The following is a 25,578-nucleotide window of genomic DNA, read 5'->3' as shown; positions in this document are numbered from 1 at the left end:
GGGTCATGGGCCAGTGCAGGAATCAGTGTGTGCATGTCCTGGCTCTGGATGGATGGATGGATCTTGGGCCAGTGCAGGAATGTCAGTGTGTGCATGTACTGGCTCTGGATGGATGGATCATGGGCCAGTGCAGGAATGTCAGTGTGTGCATGTCCTGGCCCTATGTGGATGGATGGATCATGGGCCAGTGCAGGAATCAGTGTGTGCATGTCCTGGCTCTGGATGGATCATGGGCCAGTGCAGGAATGTCAGTGTGTGCATGTCCTGGCTCTGGATGGATGGATGGATCATGGGCCAGTGCAGGAATGTCAGTGTGTGCATGTCCTGGCTCTGTGCGGATGAATGGATCACGGGCCAGTGCAGGAATGTCAGTGTGTGCATGTCCTGGCTCTGTGCGGATGGATGGATCATGGGCCAGTGCAGGAATGTCAGTGTGTGCATGTCCTGGCTCTGTGCGGATGGATGGATCATGGGCCAGTGCAGGAATGTAAGTGTGTGCATGTCCTGGCTCTGTGCGGATGGATGGATCATGGGCCAGTGCAGGAATGTAAGTGTGTGCATGTCCTGGCTCTGTGCGGATGGATGGATCATGGGCCAGTGCAGGAATGTAAGTGTGTGCATGTCCTGGCTCTGTGCGGATGGATGGATCATGGGCCAGTGCAGGAATGTAAGTGTGTGCATGTCCTGGCTCTGTGCGGATGGATGGATCATGGGCCAGTGCAGGAATGTAAGTGTGTGCATGTCCTGGCTCTGTGTGGATGGATGGATCATGGGCCAGTGCAGGAATGTCAGTGTGTGCATGTCCTGGCTCTGGATGGATGGATCATTGGCCAGTGCAGGAATGTCAGTGTGTGCATGTCCTGGCTCTGTGCGGATGGATGGATCATGGGCCAGTGCAAGAATGTCAGTGTGTGCATGTCCTGGCTCTGTGTGGATGGATGGATCATGGGCCAGTGCAGGAATGTCAGTGTGTGCATGTCCTGGCTCTGTGCGGATGGATGGATCATGGGCCAGTGCAGGAATGTAAGTGTGTGCATGTCCTGGCTCTGTGCGGATGGATGGATCATGGGCCAGTGCAGGAATGTCAGTTTGTGCATGTCCTGGCCCTATGTGGATGGATGGATCATGGGCCAGTGCAGGATTCAGTGTGTGCATGTCCTGGCTCTGGATGGATGGATGGATCATGAGCCAGTGCAGGAATGTCAGTGTGTGCATGTCCTGGCTCTGGATGAATGGATCACGGGCCAGTGCAGGAATGTAAGTGTGTGCATGTCCTGGCTCTGTCCGGATGGATGGATCATGGGCCAGTGCAGGAATGTCAGTGTGTGCATGTCCTGGCTCTGTGCGGATGGATGGGTCATGGGCCAGTGCAGGAATCAGTGTGTGCATGTCCTGGCTCTGGATGGATGGATGGATCTTGGGCCAGTGCAGGAATGTCAGTGTGTGCATGTACTGGCTCTGGATGGATGGATCATGGGCCAGTGCAGGAATGTCAGTGTGTGCATGTCCTGGCCCTATGTGGATGGATGGATCATGGGCCAGTGCAGGAATCAGTGTGTGCATGTCCTGGCTCTGGATGGATCATGGGCCAGTGCAGGAATGTCAGTGTGTGCATGTCCTGGCTCTGGATGGATGGATGGATCATGGGCCAGTGCAGGAATGTCAGTGTGTGCATGTCCTGGCTCTGTGCGGATGAATGGATCACGGGCCAGTGCAGGAATGTCAGTGTGTGCATGTCCTGGCTCTGTGCGGATGGATGGATCATGGGCCAGTGCAGGAATGTCAGTGTGTGCATGTCCTGGCTCTGTGCGGATGGATGGATCATGGGCCAGTGCAGGAATGTAAGTGTGTGCATGTCCTGGCTCTGTGCGGATGGATGGATCATGGGCCAGTGCAGGAATGTAAGTGTGTGCATGTCCTGGCTCTGTGCGGATGGATGGATCATGGGCCAGTGCAGGAATGTAAGTGTGTGCATGTCCTGGCTCTGTGCGGATGGATGGATCATGGGCCAGTGCAGGAATGTAAGTGTGTGCATGTCCTGGCTCTGTGCGGATGGATGGATCATGGGCCAGTGCAGGAATGTAAGTGTGTGCATGTCCTGGCTCTGTGCGGATGGATGGATCATGGGCCAGTGCAGGAATGTCAGTGTGTGCATGTCCTGGCTCTGTGCGGATGGATGGATCATGGGCCAGTGCAGAAATGTCAGTGTGTGCATGTACTGGCTCTGGATGGATGGATCATGGGCCACTGCAGGAATGTCAGTGTGTGCATATCATGGCTCTGGATGGATGGATGGATGGATGATTTGCGTTTCACCACTTCCAATGAACTATCTTGCTAAATGCTCTGCATTGCTGATTATACATCACAGATGTATTTTTCTTCTGACAGCATTAGGAGAGAAAATAGTTTCCCATGTGATGTAATTACCACCAGAGGTGGTTGTGTTAACAAACATGGCATTACAGAATCTTCACATTATGCAACTGATGTGACGAGGAAGCATCTTCAGAAGTGGATTTGGAGTCTTGTGTGAATGTGACTCTAGGCTGTCGCAGTGCTGTGATCTTGTGTGACCATAACAGGTTCATGTTATAATTGTCACCACTTGAGACACACAGAACATCACCTATCATTCTGATACAGAGGCTCCGAGCTGGCCTTGTAATCATTCACAGCGTGCCATTACACCACCAATGCTGCCATTGTCCGTGCCACAAGAAATGCCTTCACCCATAGCAACCACCCAAGTGTCAGTTTATTCTATAGATGAAATCAAAACGAATGGGCACATTCATAGAAAATATTTAAAGGAGAGAGAGCAGGAGTGTGTCAGTGTGTGTGGACTCTCGTGGTATAGAAGAAAATTGAAGAGATGGGTACACATATGATAATGCTCATTTTCCATGCAGAGCAGGCCAAGGCACACACGTGTCTGCACCATGGCCCATATGCAATTCACTTTTTCACCTGAGTTTTCTCCTAGGAGATAATTTTTCATCTTCGATTTAAAATAACTTTCCAGCACTTTTCAATTTAAAAAGTACCAAAAACTAGGTAAAAAAAGTGCTATTAAATTTATTTTCAGTATGTTTCTGCTTTCTGGTGGCTTAACGGGAATTTTATTGACAAGTTTAAAATTATAACCAAGGAGAAAACTCAGGTGAAAAAGTAAATTGCATATGGGCCCATGTGTCTATTTTCCCGGTAAAGAATATTTCGCTCTAGTAAACAATCCCCATACATATGTGTTAGGTGTCTAAACGTCTGTATTTCCCCTAATACCAAATGTATTTGTTTAAACACAAAACAAATCCTGGAGCACAAAATACCCCTATCACAATTTAACAGGTTCAGCAGTGATTCCTCCTTCTTCACAGGCCGGCCTTATGGCTCTGTCTACATCTTCATTATTCTATTCTGACATTTCCCCAATTACACATTATACAACCGGGAGAGTGACAGGTATCAATCTACAGCATCACCTGAGCCAAGCAGCGCAACAATCAGCACCACCTGCTCCAAGGAGCGCTACAATCAGCATGCCCTGCTCCATGGAGCGTTACAATCAGCATCATCTGCTCAAATGAGTGCTACTATCAGCATCCCCTGCTCCAAGGTGCGCTACAATCAACATCACCTGCTCCAAGGAGCGCTACATTCAGCATCACCTGCTCCATGGAGAGCTACAATCAGCATCCCCTGCTCCATGGAGCGCTACTATCAGCATCCCCTGCTCCAAGGAGCGCTACATTCAGCATCACCTGCTCCATGGAGAGCTACAATCAGCATCCCCTGCTCCAAGGAGCGCTACTATCAGCATCCCCTGCTCCAAGTAGTGCTACTATTAGCATCCCCTGCTCCAAGGAGCGCTACAATCAGCATCACCTGCTCCATGGAGCGCTACTATCAGCATCCCCTGCTCCAAGGAGCGCTACATTCAGCATCACCTGCTCCATGGAGAGCTACAATCAGTATCTCCTGCTCCATGGAGCGCTACAATCAGCATCACCTGCTCAAATGAGCGCTACAATCAGTATCTCCTGCTCCAAGGAGTGCTACAATTAGCATCACCTGCTCCAAGGAGCGCTATAATCAGCATCATCTGCTCCATGGAGCGCTACAATCAGCATCACCTGCTCAAATGAGCGCTACTATCAGCATCCCCTGCTCCAAGGAGTGCTACTATCAGCATCCCCTGCTACAAGGAACGCTACAATCCTCATCACCTGCTCCAAGGAGCGCTACAATCGGTGTATGAAGCAATGGTTCTTAGGCCTGGTTCACACATAAATCTGTACATTTCCAGTCTGGTCCAGTACTTTCCTGTCCTGTCAATTTTGCATGAGTTTTCTATCAGTTTTCCCTGACTGGACGGATATGTTCATCTTTTATGTGTGAAGAACACACCTATAGAAGACAGGACCGGAAATGTACAAATTTATGTGTGAGCACAAGCCATAGAAACATGCAAAACTGATACCAACTGTAGAAAACTGACAGGAGAGGACTGGGCACATTTTTACCAAGCCTAATAACAGTAATAATAATAGTTATTGTTGTTGTTATTTTTATGATGATGATGATGATGATGATGATGACGACGAGGACAAGTGTATGAAAAACAAACCTAACAGCACGTGCTCACATAGAGCCTGCTATTTGTTATTATAATGATTATTATGTATTCATGAATCTGTTGAGGTTTTGTGTAGTATTTTATTCAGCTTTCTGTTGAAATAAAGTGAGATCTCAGCAGTTGCCGCTTTGTAGGGCCAGGCAATGAATAATTCCTGTATTCGATATTACTACCTGTCTGCGCAGAAATGTAACCTAAACTGCATGCAATTCTCTCTGCCTATATGACCTCAAAGTACTGACTGGCCGCCCTATTACATTACTTCCAGCAGGTCCTACTACTAAAAAGAGGTTCCATCGATGCAGGCCAGTTTACAGTTATAGATATGCACAATGCATGCCATCGAAAATGTACCTACAGTAGTACAGCTATATACAGTAAGCTATATACAGTACATGGTGATGGCACAACCACGAGGTCAGCAGGAATCACCGCTGAATGTACATAATATATGTGTTTGTGTATATATATAATGTTTATATAAATGAATGAATGAATGTATATATATAATGAATGCATATATTTATCCCATGGCAATCCATCCTTGTAGAAATGTTAGTATCCGCTATAAGCGGGCAGGTACACAATCTGTGATGCCTGGACTGCTAAACAGCTGCCAGTCCAACCAAGTGCCCATCTACATTGTCAGATATGTCTGCATATACGTGCTGTACATCTAGCTGGTGCTACACAGCTAGGACGGAGCATCATTCTTTGTACAGCCGCCTACCTCTGCTCCAGATATCCTCTGCAGTGACAGAGAAATATGCAATCCCCTCCTATGGCAGAGATCTAGCATACCGTAATAACAAGAAGGACTTTTCATTACTATTGCTATGTCACATAAATGCCACCCGACACAACAAAAGCTGCGCTCAAATCAAATACCCCGCGACAGAAAAAAAAACTACTATAAAGTACATCAAAATATCAGCGCAACTGGGCAAGAAAATAATATTGTAGCAGCTTTTCTTATTAATTAACTTGAATAAAAATGCACTGCCTTTCTAATTTAATTTCCTGTAGAAAGAAGAGAACTCGGGACGCAGGAGCAGACAAACTGATATAAACGATTTTAGAACAGTAGTTGGGAAAATACATATATGCGGGATAAACATGTATTCATCGTCTGTATTTACATGTGAATAATAATCATTCTCATCCTCACCTTCATCGTTATTATCAGTGTGTATTTTTACATGAATTTAATAAAAACGCATCAATGTATTATTATTATTATTATTTCAATAGTAATACTAATTTTCTGCACCATTGCTAGTATCATTATTCATGATAATAATGGTAATAACAGTAACAATAGCAGCAGCAGCATGCTTTTTCTCTGTATGTTGCGGGCTGTGGTACCCGTGGTATAAATGGGTTAAGCGGAAGCCCTGTAGCCCCCACGTGTGCATACCCTGAGAGCCACAGGTTCCAGCCAACACAAGTGCGCTGTATGTGAGGGGCTCAGGGGCTGAGGGTTTGCTGGGAACAAAGTCCTATTTCCTTCTTCTGAGTCAGGAAAGCTGTGAAGTCCGCCATCCCGTTGCACCTCTAAACATTTTAACAACTCCCAGCATAAACCTTCTCAACCTATAAAAAGGAAGCCTTAACTTTTTATTAAGGTGCTAAATTCAACTTACTGTGGTAAAAACACCAATCTTCTTCGTCTTGTAGGAAGGGAAAAGCCTGAGCCAGCGTGATAAAATTATACTATAATTAGGTGAAAACCTGACTAATTGAGATGAAAATGCATGCATAAAGTTTAGAGCATAACTTGCAAGAGCTCCATATTTTAATGATGTTACTGGAACGTGTTTACATCTCCAAATATAGCAGGTCTGTCCAAACCCTTCGCCTGATGGGGACCCCAAATATTACCCAGGATGCCCAGACCCCTTTATAAGAAGTCATCTGGCTGAGACACATGTGGTTCACTAATGTGGCTTAAGACCTTCACCTAACAAAAGAAAAAAGATTGGGATGTGTCTGTGTGTGTGTGTTTTAAAATATGAAACTAATATTTATTTACTGTTAGGAAACATTTATGGACCAGTTTACTCGGAATCCTTATACTGTTTAGCATTAGGAAAGTTATGTGCTCTTTTCCAATGGCTTTGGCAACTCATGCATGTGACCCAATTGTCTAAACTTTCTTTGAAGACCTTGTTGCGCCTGATCAGCACATTATCACCACGGTACTGTTAATAGTAGATGAGAGAGCATAATAATTTCCCTCCAGGTAATTAGAGCTGATTAGAGGGGGTGGGTGGGCAGCATTGTAATTGGGAGGTAAGGTGTGGGCTGTGCAGGGAGTGGGCTGCGGTGCAGGGTGCTGCTGGGGACATCAGCAGCCTAATTTGGAAGTAGCTCCGGCTCTGCTGATGATGTAGCTGGGATTGGTCAGATGAGCGGCTGATTGACACCATGGAAGGCTCCTCCCTGTCCCGCCGCTTTATTGTCACTAATGAGCAAGTAGTGTGCAGCGCTCTCCTGCAGGCAAAGTGCTGACAGATCCAGGCTATACATTTCCATGACAAGCTGTAATGTGTGTGCAGAGCGCTGTGTAAGCCGTGTCAGTTCTTCCCGGGCCGCCGGACGAGGCACATAGGAGGGGAGGCACAGAGTTTGCCATTACTTGTGGGACACTAGAGGGAAGGCTGCTGCCTGGATCTCTGCATCGCTGTGACTTCCCCCAGCTGTAGGGGCATGCCATAGAGAGGAGCTGCACACACACCAGCACAGGACACACACGGGACATGGCAGACAAGAGGAGGTCACCCTGCACCATGAGTCTCAAGGCACACGCCTTCTCTGTGGAGGCGCTGATCGGCGCGGAGAAGCAACAGCAGCAGAAGAAGCGGAGGAAGCTGGAGGATGGAGAGAGAGGAGCAGCAGAGGATCAGTTACCCCGGGCCACTGATGTGGAGCACTCCGTGTGTGGCTCCCTGGCCTCCTGTGAGTGTCAGCCTCCCTGCTTCTATACTGATCTGTCTAATCACTCTCCCACACTTCGACACCACTGCCCTAAACTTATACACTGCTCAGTCTAACGCACTATCCCTAGCATGCTGCAAAGTTAATTTCTGTAATATATATATATATATATTATATATATATATATATAACAAAGTAATTGTGGTACAAATACAGTTTTGTAAACGGAAAGAAGGCACCCCCTGTTTATTTATTTAGGTATAGATTTAGATTTATATAATATATATTTATCACAAATTTTCAGTGTAAGTGTAAATTTACGTTTGATAGTGGATGTAGGCAGATTCGACGTGTAGGTTATCACGTCGGAACAACGACTGTGCGGCGATGTAGTGTCAAGGAATTGTTGAATTGTTGAATAGTGTAACAGTTGGCACTTGTGGAAAGAAAACAGCAGTGTTTGTTAGATGGTGTGTACAAAATACCGCGTGTTTGTAGCTGATGTAATCCTAAATAACTCTGCACGCCTTTCTGTCTTGCGGCGTGTGCTATAATAAAAATAAATACAGCTACAGTGTGTATATATAATTTATATCACTACTCCTTTTGCTTTTTATCTAATCTATATCAAACGAACGGTTCGCGATAGCGCACGAGGGTATTAAACTATGCCGTTTAATTAGTTATTCATGAAACAAAGTAATAGGGTACAATCCTAAATTTTCGGCCTTCGCTAGTGGCTGGCTAGTACATTACACTGCTATCCTATCAGTATCTATTCGAGATGTGCTGGCAGTGGTGGTGCAACGTTTTAAAGCCCATTTAATTTGTACAAATATATATATATATATATATAGATATAGATATAGATATAGATATAGATATAGATATAGATATAGATATAGATATAGATATATATATATATATATATATATATTTTACATTTGCACTCACTATATTTATATATCACTGTGCTTGTGGACACTTTTGAGCTCTCTCTCTCCCTCTCTTTATATATACAGTGATTGCTGTGTAAGTTTTCCTATGGCCTTTACTGTTTGTTGTTGACACTTTTGTCTTGTATATATGCAGTTATTGGGATATGACTGTTGTCCTTTAGCCTCTATGTCCTGGGCTGGTGACACTTTTGTCCTGTATATGTTCTATGGCCTATGCTGGTGACATGTATCCCCTATATTAATTTTCCCCTATATTTGCCGCGATTGCTGTTTTGCTTTGATCTGTGCAGTGATGACACTTTTGCCCTGTATATATGCTGTGATAGTTGTGTGAGTGTCTGCCTATGGCCTGTGCTGGTGACACTTTTGCCCTATATGTATTTACCGCGATTGTTGTTTTGCTATGGCCTGTGCTGGTGGTGACTGGTGACATTTTTCCCTGTATATATGCTGTGATTGTTGAGTGAGTGTTGTTTTATGGTCTGTGCTGGTGACACTTTTGCCCAGTAAATGTGCCGTGATTGCTGTGTGCTTTCCTATGGCCTGTTTTGGCGACAATTTCGCCCTATAAATGTTTGCTGTTTTGTTATGGCCTGTGCTGGTAACACATTTGATATATATATATATGCTGTGATAGTCGTGTGTGTGCTTTCCTATGGCCTATGCTGGTAACCCTTTTGCCCTGTATATATTTGCCGCGATTGCTGTTTTACTATTGCCTGTGCTGGTGACACTGTTGCCTTGTATATATGCTGTGCTCGTTGTGTGAGAGTTTCCCTATGGCCTGTGCTGGTAACACTTTTTTCCCGTATATATGCTGTGTGATTGTTGTCTGTTTTCCTGTGGCCTGTGCTGGTGACACTTTTGCCCTGTATATATTTGCCGCTATTGCAGTTTTGCTATGGCCTGTGCTGGTGACACTTTTGCCCTGTATATATTTGCCGCTATTGCAGTTTTGCTATGGCCTGTGCTGGTGACACTTTTGCCCTGCATATATGTTGCGTGATTCTGTGTTTTGCTTTGGCCTTTGCTGGTGACACTTTACTCCTGTATATATTTGCTATTTATATGCTGTGATAGTCCTGTGAGTATTTTCCTATGGCCTGTGCTGTTAACACTTTTGCCCTGTATATATTTGCCGCGATTGCTGTTTTACTATTGCCTGTGCTGGTGACACTGTTGCCTTGTATGTATGCTGTGCTCGTTGTGTGAGAGTTTCCCTATGGCCTGTGCTGGTAGCATTTTTGCCCGTATATATGCTGTGTGATTGTTGTGCGTTTTCCTATGGCCTCTGCTGGTGATACTTTTCCCTGTATATATTTGTCTCGATTGCTATTTGCTACGGCCTGTGCTGGTGACAATTTTTCTCTGTATGGTTCTGCAGCTCCCTCTGAGGATGGATATGGTGGAGTGAAGGCAGCAGCTGGAACGTGCAGCCCCCCTCTGTCCTCTCCTGCACTGTCGGCCCCGGTGGGCTCACCTACCTCCTTGATTCGTGTGGATCTGCAAGGAGCGGAGTTGTGGAAGCGCTTCCATGAGATCGGCACAGAGATGATCATCACCAAAGCCGGGAGGTGAGAGAGCTCCTCACCCTCCACAGCTGAGGCGATGGAGGTCACTTTCACAGGTTCCTGACTCGTCATCACCTGTGGAGATATAAATGGCAGGACAGGCTGTGTAACTGATGCCGTGAACTAGCTGTGTGTAAATCAGTCTGAGCAAAGTGCACGGGTTCCGCTCAGGGATCAGGCTAGGCTATCCATCACCATGCTGGATGCATACTATGGGGTCGGTGACATCCTCCTAGACAAGGCTTGGCTGCCTCCTTCATAGCAGAGTCCAGCAATTTCATTGCGAATGTTTCCATCATGATGTATTTATTGGATAAACACCATGCACCGTTAATCACCCCAGCCATTACCTAGGAGTTAGCCTACCCCCAAAACCGGGCCAAAAATTGTCTTCACACACCTCTACAGGATATTCACCTGGATCTGTGGAGATGAGACCGATGTCCCAGCCAGAAACAGAATAGGTCAAGGGGAGAAGTGAAGAATGGAATTGATTTAGAAAAACTGTCAGAAAAAATATGTTTGCATTGCAATTCTCGCAGCTATTATTATTATCATTGATTTATAAAGCGCCAACATATTGAGTGGCACTGTACAAAGTAAGAAACTAACATGGGGCACATATAATACAGACAATAGTGCACAGCTATCTGTTGGAATGCAGATTTCCTCCTTTTACCGATATAATGTAGAATGTGATGTGACCTTATTGGTTGATCTTTTTAGCTCAGAGAGGTGTATTAGCCCACTATTTCTGATTATCTGAGTTTAGTATACAGTTTAATTACAAGGAGAGTCTAACCAGTGGTCAACATATGACAACTAATTTAAAGCTGGGTCAAGAAATTAGAATACAATGGAATCTCACTATAATAAACTCTGATATAGTAAAACTCTGGATATAGTAAACTCAGTCCTCAGGTCCCAGAAAATGTTTTGGTATAAATATACAATGTATGACCAATTCTGATATAGTAACTTTCTGATATAGTAAACTTAACTATGGAGTTTACTACAAAAGGGATTCTACTGTATTAGCAATATTCTTTCATTGGGAATCATTTTACTCCATGTCTGCACTGTTGTTTTGCTCAACTGGGCAGGTCAACCACCTGATCAAATCCTCCAATGTTATTAATTACCAGTTTTGCTTCATATAGCTTGTATAAAATATAGAATTTCACCCTGCGATCGACAGCAGTGTTGACGTTTTTCTGTATATGTCACAAGGACAGGAAAGTGTGGATAGCTGATTATTATTCCCCTGTTATTGAGAACACTTTGAACATTTCCAGTATGAGACTCTGGATATTTGGCAAGTCTTATTAAACCAAAATTAGATGATGACTATATTATTGATGCATATTATTTCACCGTGCTAATTTCCAGTTTGAAATATTTCCTATTGAGGAATCCTACTTCACAGAGAAGGGGTGTGAAATGTAGGGAACCTGTATAAGGTATTACAAAAATAGGAAAGTGGGACTAGTTTTTGTTGCTTGGATACGTTAGGTAGACACACTTTATTTATGATTTACTAAAGTACTATAAAAGGCAATATTACACTTTGCTAAGTAACTTATTGAGGGTGCTGGCCCACTTCATCTTCATGGCTGCACTCCCCTCCGTGTATGAGCGTGGCCACACTGCGCAGGTGTGTGCCCTCTTCATCTTCACGGCTGCATTCCCCTTCGCAGGGGGCGTAGCAATAGGGGTTGCAGAGATTGCGACCGCATCGGGGCCCTTGGGCCAGAGGGGCCCCGAAGGGCCCTTCCTCAACTACAGCATTAGCTCTCTGTTGGTCCTGTGCTCATAATAATCACTTGTATAGATATTTTGAATAGTGGTAATCATTAACAAGCTGTTCCCCATCCCATTCTTGCACCTCTGACATGGTAGTTGGCATTGGCAGGTTTTGGTGCGCTGTATCAATTGTTATGTATAGAGTGCTTGGGGGGCCCCAATGTAGATCTTGCATCGGGGCCCACAGCTCCTTAGCTACACAGGCACGTGCCCTCTTCATCTTCAGGGCAGCACGCCCCTCCATGTATGAGCGTAGCCACACTGCACAGGCACGTGCCCTCTTCATCTTCATGGCCACACTCCCCTCTGTGTATGAGCGTGGCCACACTGTGCAGGTGCGGGCCCTCTTCATCTTCATGGTCGCACTCCCCTCCATGTATGAGCGTGGCCACACTGTGCAGATGCGGGCCCTCTTCATCTTCATGGCTGCACTCCCCTCCGGGTATGAGCGTGGCCACACTGCGCAGATGTGTGCCCTCTTCATCTTCATGGCCAAACTCCCCTCTGTGTATGAGTGTGGCCACACTGTGCAGGTGTGTGCCCTCTTCATCTTCATGGTCGCACTCCCCTCCATGTATGAGCGTGGCCACACTGTGCAGGTGTGTGCCCTCTTCATCTTCATGGTCGCACTCCCCTCCATGTATGAGCGTGGCCACACTGTGCAGGTGTGTGCCCTCTTCATCTTCATGGCCACACTCCCCTCCATGTATGAGCGTGGCCACACTGTGCAGGTGTGTGCCCTCTTCATCTTCATGGCCACACTCCCCTCCATGTATGAGCGTGGCCACACTGTGCAGGTGTGTGCCCTCTTCATCTTCATGGCCACACTCCCCTCCATGTATGAGCGTGGCCACACTGCGCAGGTGTGGGCCTGTGTCTGCGCAGTAGCACAGATCTGCTTGTGCTTGAGGGAAATGCTATGCACGTATGGCTCCATGCTGCAGTGCAGATGCGGGCTGTACTTCATGCCTATGCAGTGCGGCCCTGCTCGTAAATTCAGGGGAGCCCGGCCACGAGCACCACATCAAACATAATTGTTCAATATTTTCAAAGTGTCCCAGCGCAGGAACGGAGGGGTGTAAGACAATCAGGGAAGCCTCTGGACTATGCAGAGGCTTCTCTCTACTAAGGTAAGTATCTAGTTATTTTAAATTCTTTCCTTCAAGTACTCTTTAATTTACATTGTATGGAGCTTGGAGCTGGACCAATCAAAATTGGCAGGGAGGGAGTGCATTCCATTGACCCAATTCCAAGCAGGATACAGCTAGAATAAAATCTGCATTCAAGCCGGAATTTTAGCATGTTATTGATGGTCTCTGCACAGCGCTGTAACTGAGGGATGCCTCCATATGTTGTAACATACAGATTTCCTTCCCTGCTCTGATGTGATGGGCCACAATGATGATCATCTGACAAACGCTGATTTTACAGATGTTTACTATAAGTGCCTTGCTTAGCTCTGTGAGGAAATCTGATATCTACATTTACATATTTGAAAGATATCAGGATGGGGTCCCAACACCTAAATTGAAGCTTACAGCATGATGAAGTGACTACAGATGGCAGGCCTATTCCAGCAGCCCTTAACATGGAGCTGAGCCTGTGTAGTGCTCATTAGAGCGAGATCCATGAATTCCGTCCTCCTCTGAAAAGACACGGTTCAAAGACAGATGTACAAGAAAACCTGGATATTATACAAGGAACTCAGCTTATTAAATATTGCAAAAACATATTTGATTAAATCCATATGTTAGAGGCCACATTTCAATGCCTATACAGAGCGGATCGCTGTTCCAAATGGCACAATACAGTTTTTGTCCAGTGGATTTGCAGCCAAGGGCTGCGTGTTGTACAGGTGCACAGGCAGACAGAGTGAAAACCACTATGAAGACATTTTCTTGGCTGTCAAGGCCTGTGCATAGGGTCTGCTGTTCACTTGGGTCTCCAAGTGGACAATGAATAATGACAGATCTTCTCTGGTTTGAACCACATGACGTCACTGAGCAACACCCATCTGTGGGGATAATAGTTGCTATAAAGTAGAATCTTATTATAATATGGTGAACCTGACATGGTAAACCTCCAGCTATAGTAAACTCAGTTCCCAGGTCCAAACTATTCGGCTGTATGAATATATAATGTATGACCAATTCCAAAAAAGTAAATGTCTGATATAGTAAACTACTTGGCCAGGTCACTTGAAGTTTACTATAAAGAGATTCTACTATATACACAACCCTTGTTATCCTTATAGTGGATAGGGTTTTAACAGTTGTAATAGGAAGGATAACGCTTTAGATACTCATAAAAGTGGATTATTAACAATGCTTCCATTTTTTTATTTTGATCTTGTTGTAGAATGGTTCTCTTAGCTTATCTTCTACTCTATTTTGATAGAAGCTAAATCTCACCACAGTGTATGCTATGCTAAAGAGACACAATGTTCATAGCAGGCTATTGCGTGCAGACATCGATTGTTGTATATAGCATCAATTCGGTACCATAATGTGCAACTAATTTATTTTACAGGCGGATGTTTCCAGCTATGAGAGTGAAGATCTCTGGACTAGATCCACACCAGCAATACTATATAGCCATGGATATAGTGCCTGTGGATAATAAGAGATATCGGCAAGTATATTACTATTATTATAGTCCATCAGACAAATGTGACTTATAAGCAGTGTGTTTATAGCATGCTGGGGGATGGAGGGACATGCCTCGTACATATGATGACTATCCGTATATGTGTGTGCGTGCAACATCTGCTATTGTATAGTAACCTGAACCGTTATTGTTTTGGTCTCAGAGGATCTAATTCAGAATACAGAGTTATATGATTTAATTACACATATGTGAATTATAATTATTTATGGCTGTTGTTATCCCCTTTTTCTTGGTCACTTGGCCATTTGTCAAGAACACTGATTGTAGTGCTCATAAGACTTCTGTATCTAAAAATACAGAAAAGGGTAAAGAACATGTTCGCCCAGCTCTGTGAGGTGTGTGTGTGTGTGTGTATATATATATACAGATATATATATATATATAGTTTAATATGATATGATAATGTTGACATAGTAATAGAATGTTCAGTCTTATGCTTCATTTATTGGCCAGTTTAAATAGAATATATATATTTGTTTAAAGGTTTTCTCTGATTGGACTAGTACTGGAGTGGAAAGCACTTTTCTTTATCACAGGACAACATAAATTATACAGTACAATTAATGCAAGATTCAAAGTTAGATTTTTGTTCTCAGATTTAAAGCAGTTGCTGATTTTACATGTCTACCTTTGCACAGATTTTTTTTTTTTAAAAACAAGATATATGGCATGATTATATTTGTAATTGAGATGGATTAACAGTCCCTGTTTTGTTTTAGATTTCACTTGTTGTAATGGTGACTGCATCACTTTTTGTTTTATACATGTATAGTAGTTTAGCATACCTGTAAAATACATTCTTGGGTTGGAGAGTATTGTTTTTAGCATATCTGCAATAATAAAGCCAGTGGATTAGAGTCCAATTTTCTATGTATCTGTTTATCGACTTACTTGTTTTGCTTTTGTAGCCACATATATTTTATGTTTAGATTTTACGATATATGTTGCTGTTAGAGATGGTATATGAGATACTAGTAATGTTGAGTTAATGTCATTTTTATATTGCATTTATGTAAATTTATGCCATTTGAAATTGAACCAGTTAAATGCAGCGGGTGATGACATCTATCGGTCCAATTACAAGAAGTATATTTTTCCATGCAATTTACGTAACATTTGCATCAGCTCAAAATGTTCAGCACCTCACTGACCATTATTACTGATGTTATTATAATAATATTTCGTATTTACAATCATTTAAATATACCTAAATATTTATTACACTTAGATATGAATTTGTGACCTATAAATGCCATGACCTTTTTATGATTTTCAATTAGCTGAAAAGTCTTTGTATGCCAATAAATTTAGCAAAGGTATTTTTATTTGACAAAGTAAATTACTGTCAATTTTTTATTTTCAGGGGAAAAAAAATTAAATGGATGCAAGAATGATTGTAATAAGCATTAAGTGCTTAAACATTTACTAGGGTTCACTAAACCTCCAAAATGGGGTTCTAATACTGAAGTAAATTAAATAGTACTGATTACATGTAAATAAAGACTACTGTGCTGTGTGAAATAATACAAAAGTCAATTGGTTTTGTTTGTTTGTTTGTTTTTTTGTGGTGCCCAACACTTAGTAATTAGCTTAGGGAGATACATTTTGATTTTTTTATTTAAGTCTTTTAGATTTTTTCAGACAGGTGCATAGGAATTGGAGGAGGTCAGGGTGCATGGTACTGCTCTGTGCTGTGAGCCTGCTGAGAATTATACAATATGTTGACATTCAGACACAATGTAGCATATTATTGTAACAATTACATTAAATCTGGATGTTAGGGAAACAAATACAGAGGTGAAATGTAGAATGAGGTTTTTTTTTTTAATTTTCCAGATACTATTCAAAGGTTCAGAATGGTCCAGCCAGACAGCACAGGCAGAATGTAACTTGGTTGTATTTTTAGGCACTCCAGAAAGTTCCAGACAAGCAAGGGTCAATGAGATGCAAATATTTCCAAGCTAATGCAGAATTCTCTATTGTCTATTTTTTAAGTTGTATAAATTTGGACTGAGCAGGTGGCACAACACTGATAAGTTAATATTCTAGTCTCTTTCATAAGGAATTTTACAATGTAAGCTTAGTGCTATTGAGCTATTCTTCCTCCTCTCTAGTACTGCTTTGCAAGGTATTTCTACCAGGCCAGTAAATGCAATGCTTTTTATTGATACATAACTGGAATAAATTGTGTCTTTTCATGTTTGCTTGGAGTTTAATTCAGGCATGGATAGGCTTTGTGTCAAAATTTGTCCTAATCTGGCAACATCTGCACATTTTCAACTGCTATTTTGTTGCAAAGGTTTTCCTTTCAGAGATTATTATAACAATATAACTAGCTAAACGGCTGTCTGAAATAGGTGACCCTCAGCACGTCACTTCTCACAGAGTTTTTTCTCTCTTTGCTCCAAAAAAACATAAATGCGTAATAACTATTAAAGCAACAAATTGCTGTGCAATTTTGAATAATACATAAAACACTAACATTTTTCCTGATGTATATATTTATATATATTCTTATAATATGTGACAGTTTTTAAGTATATATATATATATATATATATATATATATAATTATTATTATATTTTTTTTTTAATGAACGGTTGGAAGTATGATCTATTTAGGTGTTCCACTTGACAGCAGTGTAGAGGTAGTTATGTAATCTGTAGCTATTTTCTCAGATGCAGGGATGACCTGGCTTATATAGGGGTACCAGTCTGAAATACCCCTAACCTATGCACTTTTCCAGAACAGACCTGGCCAGTCAGTGCTTAAGGCCCTTTTACATGGGCAGTTGAATTGTGTGCTCACCAAGCAGTTACCAGGCAGAAGCGAGCAGTTACCAGGCAGCAGTGAGCAGTTACCAGGCAGCAGCGACAGCGAGCAGTTACCAGGCAGCAGCGAACAGTTACCAGGCAGCAGCAAGCATTTACCAGGCAGCAGCAAGCAGTTGTGAAAGTTCAACAGGCTTTTCACTGCCTATCAGCTACTTGTGTGAAAGGGCCCTTAGTCAGGTCTCTGGTATAAATACTAGGATGTGATTTCAGGATGTTGGGTTATTTTAGGTGACCCCAGAAGAGTTGCCACTGACTCTTGTTACACTGCAGAATAATGCATATGTAAGGGTCCTATAAATGTTAATAGTCACATATGCATTTTTTACTGGTTAGTGCGGCATCAGCAGCTTTTAAATCATCAAGTTTGGAAGTTGGCTCAGAGAGTTCTAGTCTTGTGCCCAGGTAACAAGGCAGCATTGTAGACCTCTTAGGGGTCTTAAATATCCCCTGTATGTGTCTTCTGTTTCTTAATGACTTTCACAGTTTCAGAAATCAATGCAAAATTGATTTTCCTTCTTTTGAACAAAAAAACATGATTGAAATCATTTTCCTTTGTTTCATTCATTTCTTCTTCATATACAAAACGAATGCTATTAAATGTTATCAACTTTTAGCTACCTATATCTAGTGGTGCTCATCTGAGCTAGGATATCCGAGGTACTCGGATATCCTAGCTCTTTTTTTACTATTCAAGCTCGAATACCGAGCTCGAATAGTATTAGCTATCCGGGCTGTGCTATCCGAGCGCACTAGGATAGCAAGCAGATATCCAGAGATATCCTAGCTATCCGAGCTCGGATAGCATCACCAGCTCGGATAGCGTCACGTCTGACATCACCTCGAGTCCTCACAAGCGAATCAGAGGGCTCCCAGCCCTCTGACTGCAGCCAATCACAGAGGGGGAGCCTGGCCAAGCCCCCCTCTATAAATAGCGGATGCCATCTTGCTAGAGATGGGCCAAACGGTTCGCCGGCGAACGGTTCCAGGCGAACTTTGGGGGTTCGCGTTCGCAGAGAACCGGGAACTTTTTTTCAAAGTTTGGTTCGCCCATAGACTTTAATGGCTGCCGACTTTAACGGTTAATAGCAAAGTCCCCTTACATAGTAGAAACACCAAAATTGTTGGGAATGTTAAGTGGAATAGTGGGAACAAGAGGAAAATTTTTTTTTCAAAAAGACCTTATACTTTTTGAGAAAATCAATTTTAAAGTTTCAAAGTAAAATGAGCCGATTCATTAAAAAAAGAACCGATTCATTAAAAAGAACCGGATGATTCAAGAACCGTTAGTATAGCAGAGAATGCGTCCTGAGCAGGACGTGAAGCTGCCGGCTCCGCTGCTGTCTCTCCCCAGCTGCCTGCACCTGTCACCCTCACCTAGCCTGGCACCCAGTGCACCCATGGGTGCCAGGCTAGGTGAGAGTGACAGATGAGGAGGTGGGGAGAGACAGCAGGAGCCGGCAGCTATGTGTCCAAAAGGACGCATTCTCTGCTATGTGGGAGGCATCGGAGCTCTTCAATCAACTTAATTGAAGATCGCAACATAAGAGGATACAGTGCGTTGGATCATTTACCGTGGATATTGGCGTGGGAAAACTTTTTTAAAGGTACAGGTAAGTATTTATGGTTAATTTAGAATAATAAAATACTTTTCTCGTGGTTGTGTTTTTATTTCATTTAACCCTTTGTGGAAATGGGTAAGGGGTACTTTGTAACCCTATACTCATTTCTCCTGGGAGGGGGGTGGGCATCTGGGGTCCCCTTCTTAAAGGGGACTCCCAGATACCACCATGAACCCCCCCCAGGGAGTCGTCGCCCCCACCTGGGGCACCGGAGGTGGGGAAGAGCCCCTTGTCCATGGATTGGACAAGGGCTCCGGGGGGAAGGAGGGGAAGGCTTGGCCGCCCCCCCCCCCCAGAACCACCCCATACCATGGACCATGCGGGCTGGTATAGCTCAGGGTGCGAAGCCCCAGTCGGCCGGGGCTCCGCATTCTGGCTATCCCAGCCTGCATGGGGGACAGAGGTTACAGAGGCTCGGGAGGGGGGACCCCACGCCATTTTTTAAAAAAAATTCCCACACACAGCAAATAAAAAAAATGAAAACATTTTTTAAAGGACTTCCGAGGCCACAAATGTGAAGAAAAGTTAAATACCTTTTCATAATCCATATCCATTGAGGACGCCATCCGCACCCTCCCGTTAATTCCGCCATGGCTCCAGCACTAATAATGGCCCTGGTCGAGTCCCGACCCCTCTGAACGGGTCAGGTTCTCAACTCATTCCCCCCTCAATATGGCCGCCACAGATTGCCGCGGCTGCGCAGTCCGCATATTGCGGACGCGATTGCGGCTGCGCAGCTCTAGCACTTCCTCCCGATGCGTCCGATGTATGCACGCATATTGATGACGCGGCGGGAGGAGGGCCTAGAGCTGCGCCGCCGCAATCACGCCTATGTAGACTGCACAGCAGCGGCAATCTGTGGCGGCCATATTGAGGAGGGAATGAGAACCCGACCCGTTTGGAGGGGTCGGGCCCGACCGGGGGCCGGTATTACTGCGGGAGCCATGGGGGAATGAACGGGAGGGCGCGGATGGCGTCCTCCATGGATCTGGATTATGAAAAGGTATTTAACTTTTTCACATTTGTGGCCTAGGAAGTCCGTTAAATATTGTTTCCTGCTATCTTTTTAACATATCCGGCAAATTTGGTGTTGCTAGGATGTAAGGGGCCTTTGCTATTAACTGCTAAAGTCGGCAGGTGATGATGATAACCAACCAGAATTATAGGGGTGCAAAAGTGCTGAATTCTGCCATAGGCTTCCATTAGGCTCCCTATTTCACTTTCAAAAATCTCAAATCTTTTCAAAGGGCTATGGCTCAGCAGTGGCAAAATTTTCTAGCATTGTAGGGACTCTTAGGGGGATCATGACTGGTGAGTTTCGGGCCCCTAGGCCGAGAGGTCATAGCCTAGGGCAGGGGTGCCCACACTTTTTCGGCTCACGAGCTACTTTAAAATTTGCCAAGCCCAGGAGATCTACCAACATTTAGGTAGCTAGGTATACGTGCCTTCAGTATAGGTAGATAGGTATAGGTGACTTCAGTATAGTTAGCCAGGTATAGTGTAGTTAGGTGTGGGTGCCTTCAGTATAGTTAGCCAGGTATAGAGTAGTTAGGTGTAGGTGGCTTCAGTATAGTTAGCCAGGTATAGTGTAGTTAGGTGTAGGGACCTTCAGTATAGTTAGCCAGGTATAGAGTAGTTAGCTGTAGGTGCCACTCACCTCCCTCCAGTTCCAACGGCGGTGTCTGGGGCTCCTCCTGGTCTCCCCTCCTTCGGCTGCGCTGGCTAGAGTCAGTGCAGATGCGCGGCATAGAAGAAGACTCCGGCGAGCGAAGGGGGAGGCGGGCAGCGTGCGCTGACACATTGTGCCCTGCACTGCCCCCAGCTATGACGTCGCGGCGTCCTCCATTCCCGCTGCGCCGCCCCTCTCCTCTCTGCCTCTTCCGATTGGCTAGCGGCCGACGGGTGCAAAAGTGGTAAAATCCCCCATAGGCTTTCATTGGGTCTCCTATTCCACGTTCCAAGATCTCACACCATTTCAAAGGGCAATGGCTCAGCGGTGGCAAAACTCACCAGTCATGATCCCCCTAAGAGTCCCTATAATGGTAGAAAATGTGCAACTGCTGAGCCATCGCCCTTTGAAAAGATGTGAGATTTTGGAAAGTGAAATAGGGAGCCAATGAAAGCCTATGGGGGATTTTAGTACTTTTGCACCCCTGTAACTCTGGTTTGCAGAGATGTAGGGAACCCATCTTTGGAGTCCAAGTCTAACAATATGTCTTCTACCTGCATGAGACATTTCGTGAGATTTAGACGTTGCTAACGGCCATGGCTGCGATTTATGTACGTCAGATTCACCACCATTGAAATAGCCCAAATAAACAGGTTTTTGTGACCCTAGGCTATGACCTCTTCGGCCTAGGGGCCCGAAACTCACCAGTTATGATCCCCCTAACAGTTCCTACAATGCTAGAAAATTTGACACTGCTGAGCAATTGCCCTTTGAAAAGATGTGAGATTTTGGAAAGTGAAATAGGGAGCCAATGAAAGCCTATGGGGGATTTTACTACTTTTGCACCCCTGTAACTCTGGTTTGCAGAGATGTTGGGAACCCATCTTTGGAGTCTAAGTCTAAAAATATGTCTTCTACCGGCATGAGACATTTCGTGAGATTCAGACGTTGCTAACGGCCATGGCTGCGATTTATGTACGTCAGATTCACCACCATTGAAATTGCCCAAATAAACAGGTTTTTGTGACCCTAGGCTATGACCTCTTCGGCCTAGGGGCCCGAAACTCACCAGTTATGATCCCCCTAACAGTTCCTACAATGCTAGAAAATTTGACACTGCTGGGCCATTGCCCTTTGAAAAGATTTGAGATTTTTGAAAGTGAAATAGGGAGCCTAATGGAAGCCTATGGCAGAATTCAGCACTTTTGCACCCCTATAATTCTGGTTGGTTATCATCACCCGCCGACTTTAGCAGTTAATAGCAAAGGCCCCTTACATCCTAGCAACACCAAATTTGCAGGATATGTTAAAAAGGTAGCAGGAAACAATATTTAACCTCCCTGGCGGTAAGCCCGTGCTGAGCACGGGCTATGCCGCCGGAAGTCACTGCTCAGGCCCCCCTGGGCCGATTTGCATAATTTTTTTTGCTACACACAGCTAGCACTTTGCTAGCTACATGTGCAATCCGATCGCCGCTGCTACCCACCGATCCACCGCTACCCGCCAATCCACCGCGCCATTATCCGTCCCCCCCCAGACCCCATGCGCTGCCTGGCCAATCAGTGCCAGGCAGCGCTGTGGGGTGGATCGGAGTCCCCTTTGACATCATGATGTCGGTGACGTCATCCCGCCCATCGCCATGGCGATGGGGGAAGCCCTCCAGGAGATCCCGTTCACAGAGGCAGCAGCAGGTGCCTGCATCCATCGCAGCAAGCTCATGCACACCACAGACCTGCTGTCTCTGACCCAAGAGCTCTACATGAGTGTAGAGCTGCCAAGGACTAGAGAGGAGGTGCCTGCAGCAGCATCCTTCTCCAGTCACAGGCAGCTCTTGACCCGCATGATGGCTGACTACATGGGGTCCTTTAGCGGGCTTGACAGCGTGGCCCCTGTTGATCCCATGGAGTATTGGGTCAAGCACCTGCCGATCTGGAGCAAGCTTGCGCAGTACGCTCTGGAAGTGCTCTCCTGCCCCCCTTCCAGCGTACTGTCAGAGCGTTGCTTCAGAGCAGCCGGTGGAGTCGTCACTGAGAAGCGATCTCGTCTGTCTCACAAGTCTGTGGACAGACTGACGTTTCTCAAAATGAACCAGGCTTGGGTGGAAGGCGAATTCCTGGCCCCTGTTGTCGGCGAGAGGGGGACATGAAGTGGTGCACACACATTACACCTGCTGCTGCTGCTGCTGTATTTCTTCCTGCTGTCTGTGCCTCTCCACTGCCAGGGAACACATTACAAGGTGCTGCTGCCCATGCGCCACCAGCTATTACGCTCAAAAATAGTTGCATCCATTTGAAAAAAAATGTAATTAATTTAGAGGTGTCCGGGTTGAAAACTGTGCTGTCCCAATTGTGTATTGGACACAATGTGGGCTTCACGACCGCTGTCTGGAACCTCATGCTGTGTATTTATGGCCCTGGAACCACCGCTAGGAACCAGGGCCTATTATGTCTCGCTGCCTGCCCTCCTGCTGCCTGCTGCCAAATGCCAGTCTGCCACACACATTCATCCTCCTCATGTTGCCTGCTGTTGTATTTCCTCCTGCTGCCTGTGTCTCCACTGCCAGGGAACACATTACAAGGTGCTGCTGCCCATGCGCCAACAGCTATTACGCTCAAAAATAGCTGCCTGCCCTGCATTATTTATTTTGAAAAAATTTTTTAAAAATTATTTTAGAGGTGTCCGGGTTGAAATCTGTGCTGTCCCAATTGTGTATTGGACACAATGTGGGCTTCACGACCGCTGTCTGGAACCTCATGCTGTTTATTTATGGCCCTGGTACCACCGCTAGGAACCAGGGCCTATTATGTCAGTGACATCACACTGCCTGACACACACTACTCCTCCTCCTGTAGCTGCATTGAGCTTCTGCTGTCTGTGTGCTGCTACCACTGCCAGGGAGAACAGAAGAAGAACTATTTTCTGCTGTCACCTGCCCACCCACTCTCCTACCAACAGCTATTACCACACTACAATAGCTGCAACAAGCCTGCAACTACTTCCTCCTCCTGCTGATGTCTGTGTTTTACCACCGCCAGGGTACACAGAAAAAGGCCCTGTGGCTTGCAATGTGCCACTACGGTACCTACCTATTATGCCATCAACACAAATATAACTATGGTGTTGTTATTAAAATAAAATATTTCCACAAATGAAGTAAAAAAAAAAATATATTACAAAAGAAAGGAAAACCAAGACACTTAATATAATGATAGAGAAGAAGAGGAAGAAGATGATGATATAGAAGAAGAAGATAAAGAAGAAGAAGAAATAGAAGAAGAAGATGAAGAAGATATAGAAGAAGAAGACGAAGAAGAAGAAGATATAGAAGACGAAGAAGAAGAAGATATAGAAGAAGAAGAAGAAGATATAGAAGACGAAGAAGAAGAAGAGGATATAGAAGACGCAGAAGAAGAAGATATAGAAGAAGAAGAAGATATAGAAGAAGAAGAAGAAGATATATAAGAAGAAGAAGAAGAAGAAGAAGATATAGAAGAAGAAGAAAAAGTTATAGAAGAAGAAGAAGATATAGAAGAAGAAGAAGGAGAAGGAGAAGAAGAAGAAGAAGAAGATATAGAAGAAGAAGAAGGTATAGAAGAAGAAGAAGATGTAGAAGAAGAAGAAGATATAGACGAAGAAGAAGATATAGAAGAAGAAGAAGATATAGAAGAAGAAGAAGAAGATATAGAAGAAGAAAAAGATAATTGAAGAAGATACAAGAAGTAGAAGATGAAGAAGATTCGAGTAGAAGAAGATATAGAAGAAGAAAAAGAAGAAGATATAGAAGAAGAAGATATGGAAGAAGAAGATGAAGACGACGTTAATGAAGACTTCCAACTTACAACCATTTTGGACACACCTTCTCATGCAAACACATTTCATGAAGTTCATTTACTATTTTTGATACCTTTTTTATAACTACTACATCACCGCATAATCACTTGATGTTTTTCTTCATAAAAAAGGTGGTTTCATGCATCAATGACCTCCAATACAAGTTTTACAAGCTATTTAAGGCCAGCTCGAATATTTTACTCGAATACAGATTTGGATAGTGACGTCAGATATCCGAGGTTGAATCGGATATTCGATTAACTCGGATATTGAACTTCTAGTGAAGTCGGATAGTTTACTATCCAAATTCGACCAAACTCGAATAGAATAATGAGGTATCCGAGCAACACTGCCTATATCATGACACTGTTATTCTGGCCACAAACACTTAGGTGCAAAGCCAGATTTTTAGTCAACATTTTGTGCCAATATTTGCAAAATTAACACCAATCTTTAAACTTTCAGTCTAAATTATCCTTTGCATTAATCCTACCCTTACACTAGCCCTCCATATTTATCAGGCCAATATTTTGATCAAGAAGCTCGTATTTGTTCTAAATAGTGTGACACAGATGGATTCAGATCCTAGTAAATTGGCTACTAACTCAATTCTGTGCAAAAAATTATTAATATTTCCAGTTTCAATGAGGGTAGATGGGGTCAGCAAGGCTAGGGTATAGTAGAGTAAGGCTCTAGGTGAGAACTAGTATTATTCAGAGCTAGGCAAAGGGTTGTTGTTCATGGCTTAGTGAAATATTGGCTTAAGTTAGGGTTAACAATATTTACATAGGTTAAAGAGAGTCTGAAGCCTAATAAAATAATTATTTTTATCTTCTACTTATGTTCAGCAATATCAGCTGTCCTGAAATGCCTCAGTCCCGCGGCAGACTGAGGGCTTTATACCCCAGAAATCTCCGGGGCAAAAATCGTGAAGTGCTTCCTGAAAGAGGCAGAGCTTAGCGCTGTAGCTCTGCCTCTACTGGAGTCTATCGCCGCTGATCACCAACTCTCCCCACCTCTCCCCGCCCCTCTCAATTTTCTTTCACAG

General features: G+C 44.1%; 1 protein-coding gene across 1 annotated transcript in view; it reads left to right on the top strand.

Moving 5' to 3' along the window:
- Nucleotides 1-7,145: 7,145 nt before the first annotated feature.
- The window catches only part of TBX18 (T-box transcription factor 18), a 76,039-nt gene continuing 57,606 nt past the window's right edge, over nt 7,146-25,578 (top strand). Inside the window, exons 1-3 of the mRNA XM_068279387.1 lie at nt 7,146-7,597; nt 9,920-10,109; nt 14,439-14,540. Coding sequence (XP_068135488.1) covers nt 7,399-7,597; nt 9,920-10,109; nt 14,439-14,540 — 491 coding nt within the window. The 5' untranslated portion in view covers nt 7,146-7,398. The remainder of the gene's footprint in view (nt 7,598-9,919; nt 10,110-14,438; nt 14,541-25,578) is intronic.

The sequence above is a fragment of the Hyperolius riggenbachi genome, chromosome 4 (assembly GCF_040937935.1).
Source record: "Hyperolius riggenbachi isolate aHypRig1 chromosome 4, aHypRig1.pri, whole genome shotgun sequence".
NCBI classification, from domain to species: Eukaryota; Metazoa; Chordata; class Amphibia; order Anura; family Hyperoliidae; genus Hyperolius; species Hyperolius riggenbachi.
This window is presented reverse-complemented; position numbering and strand designations above follow the sequence as displayed.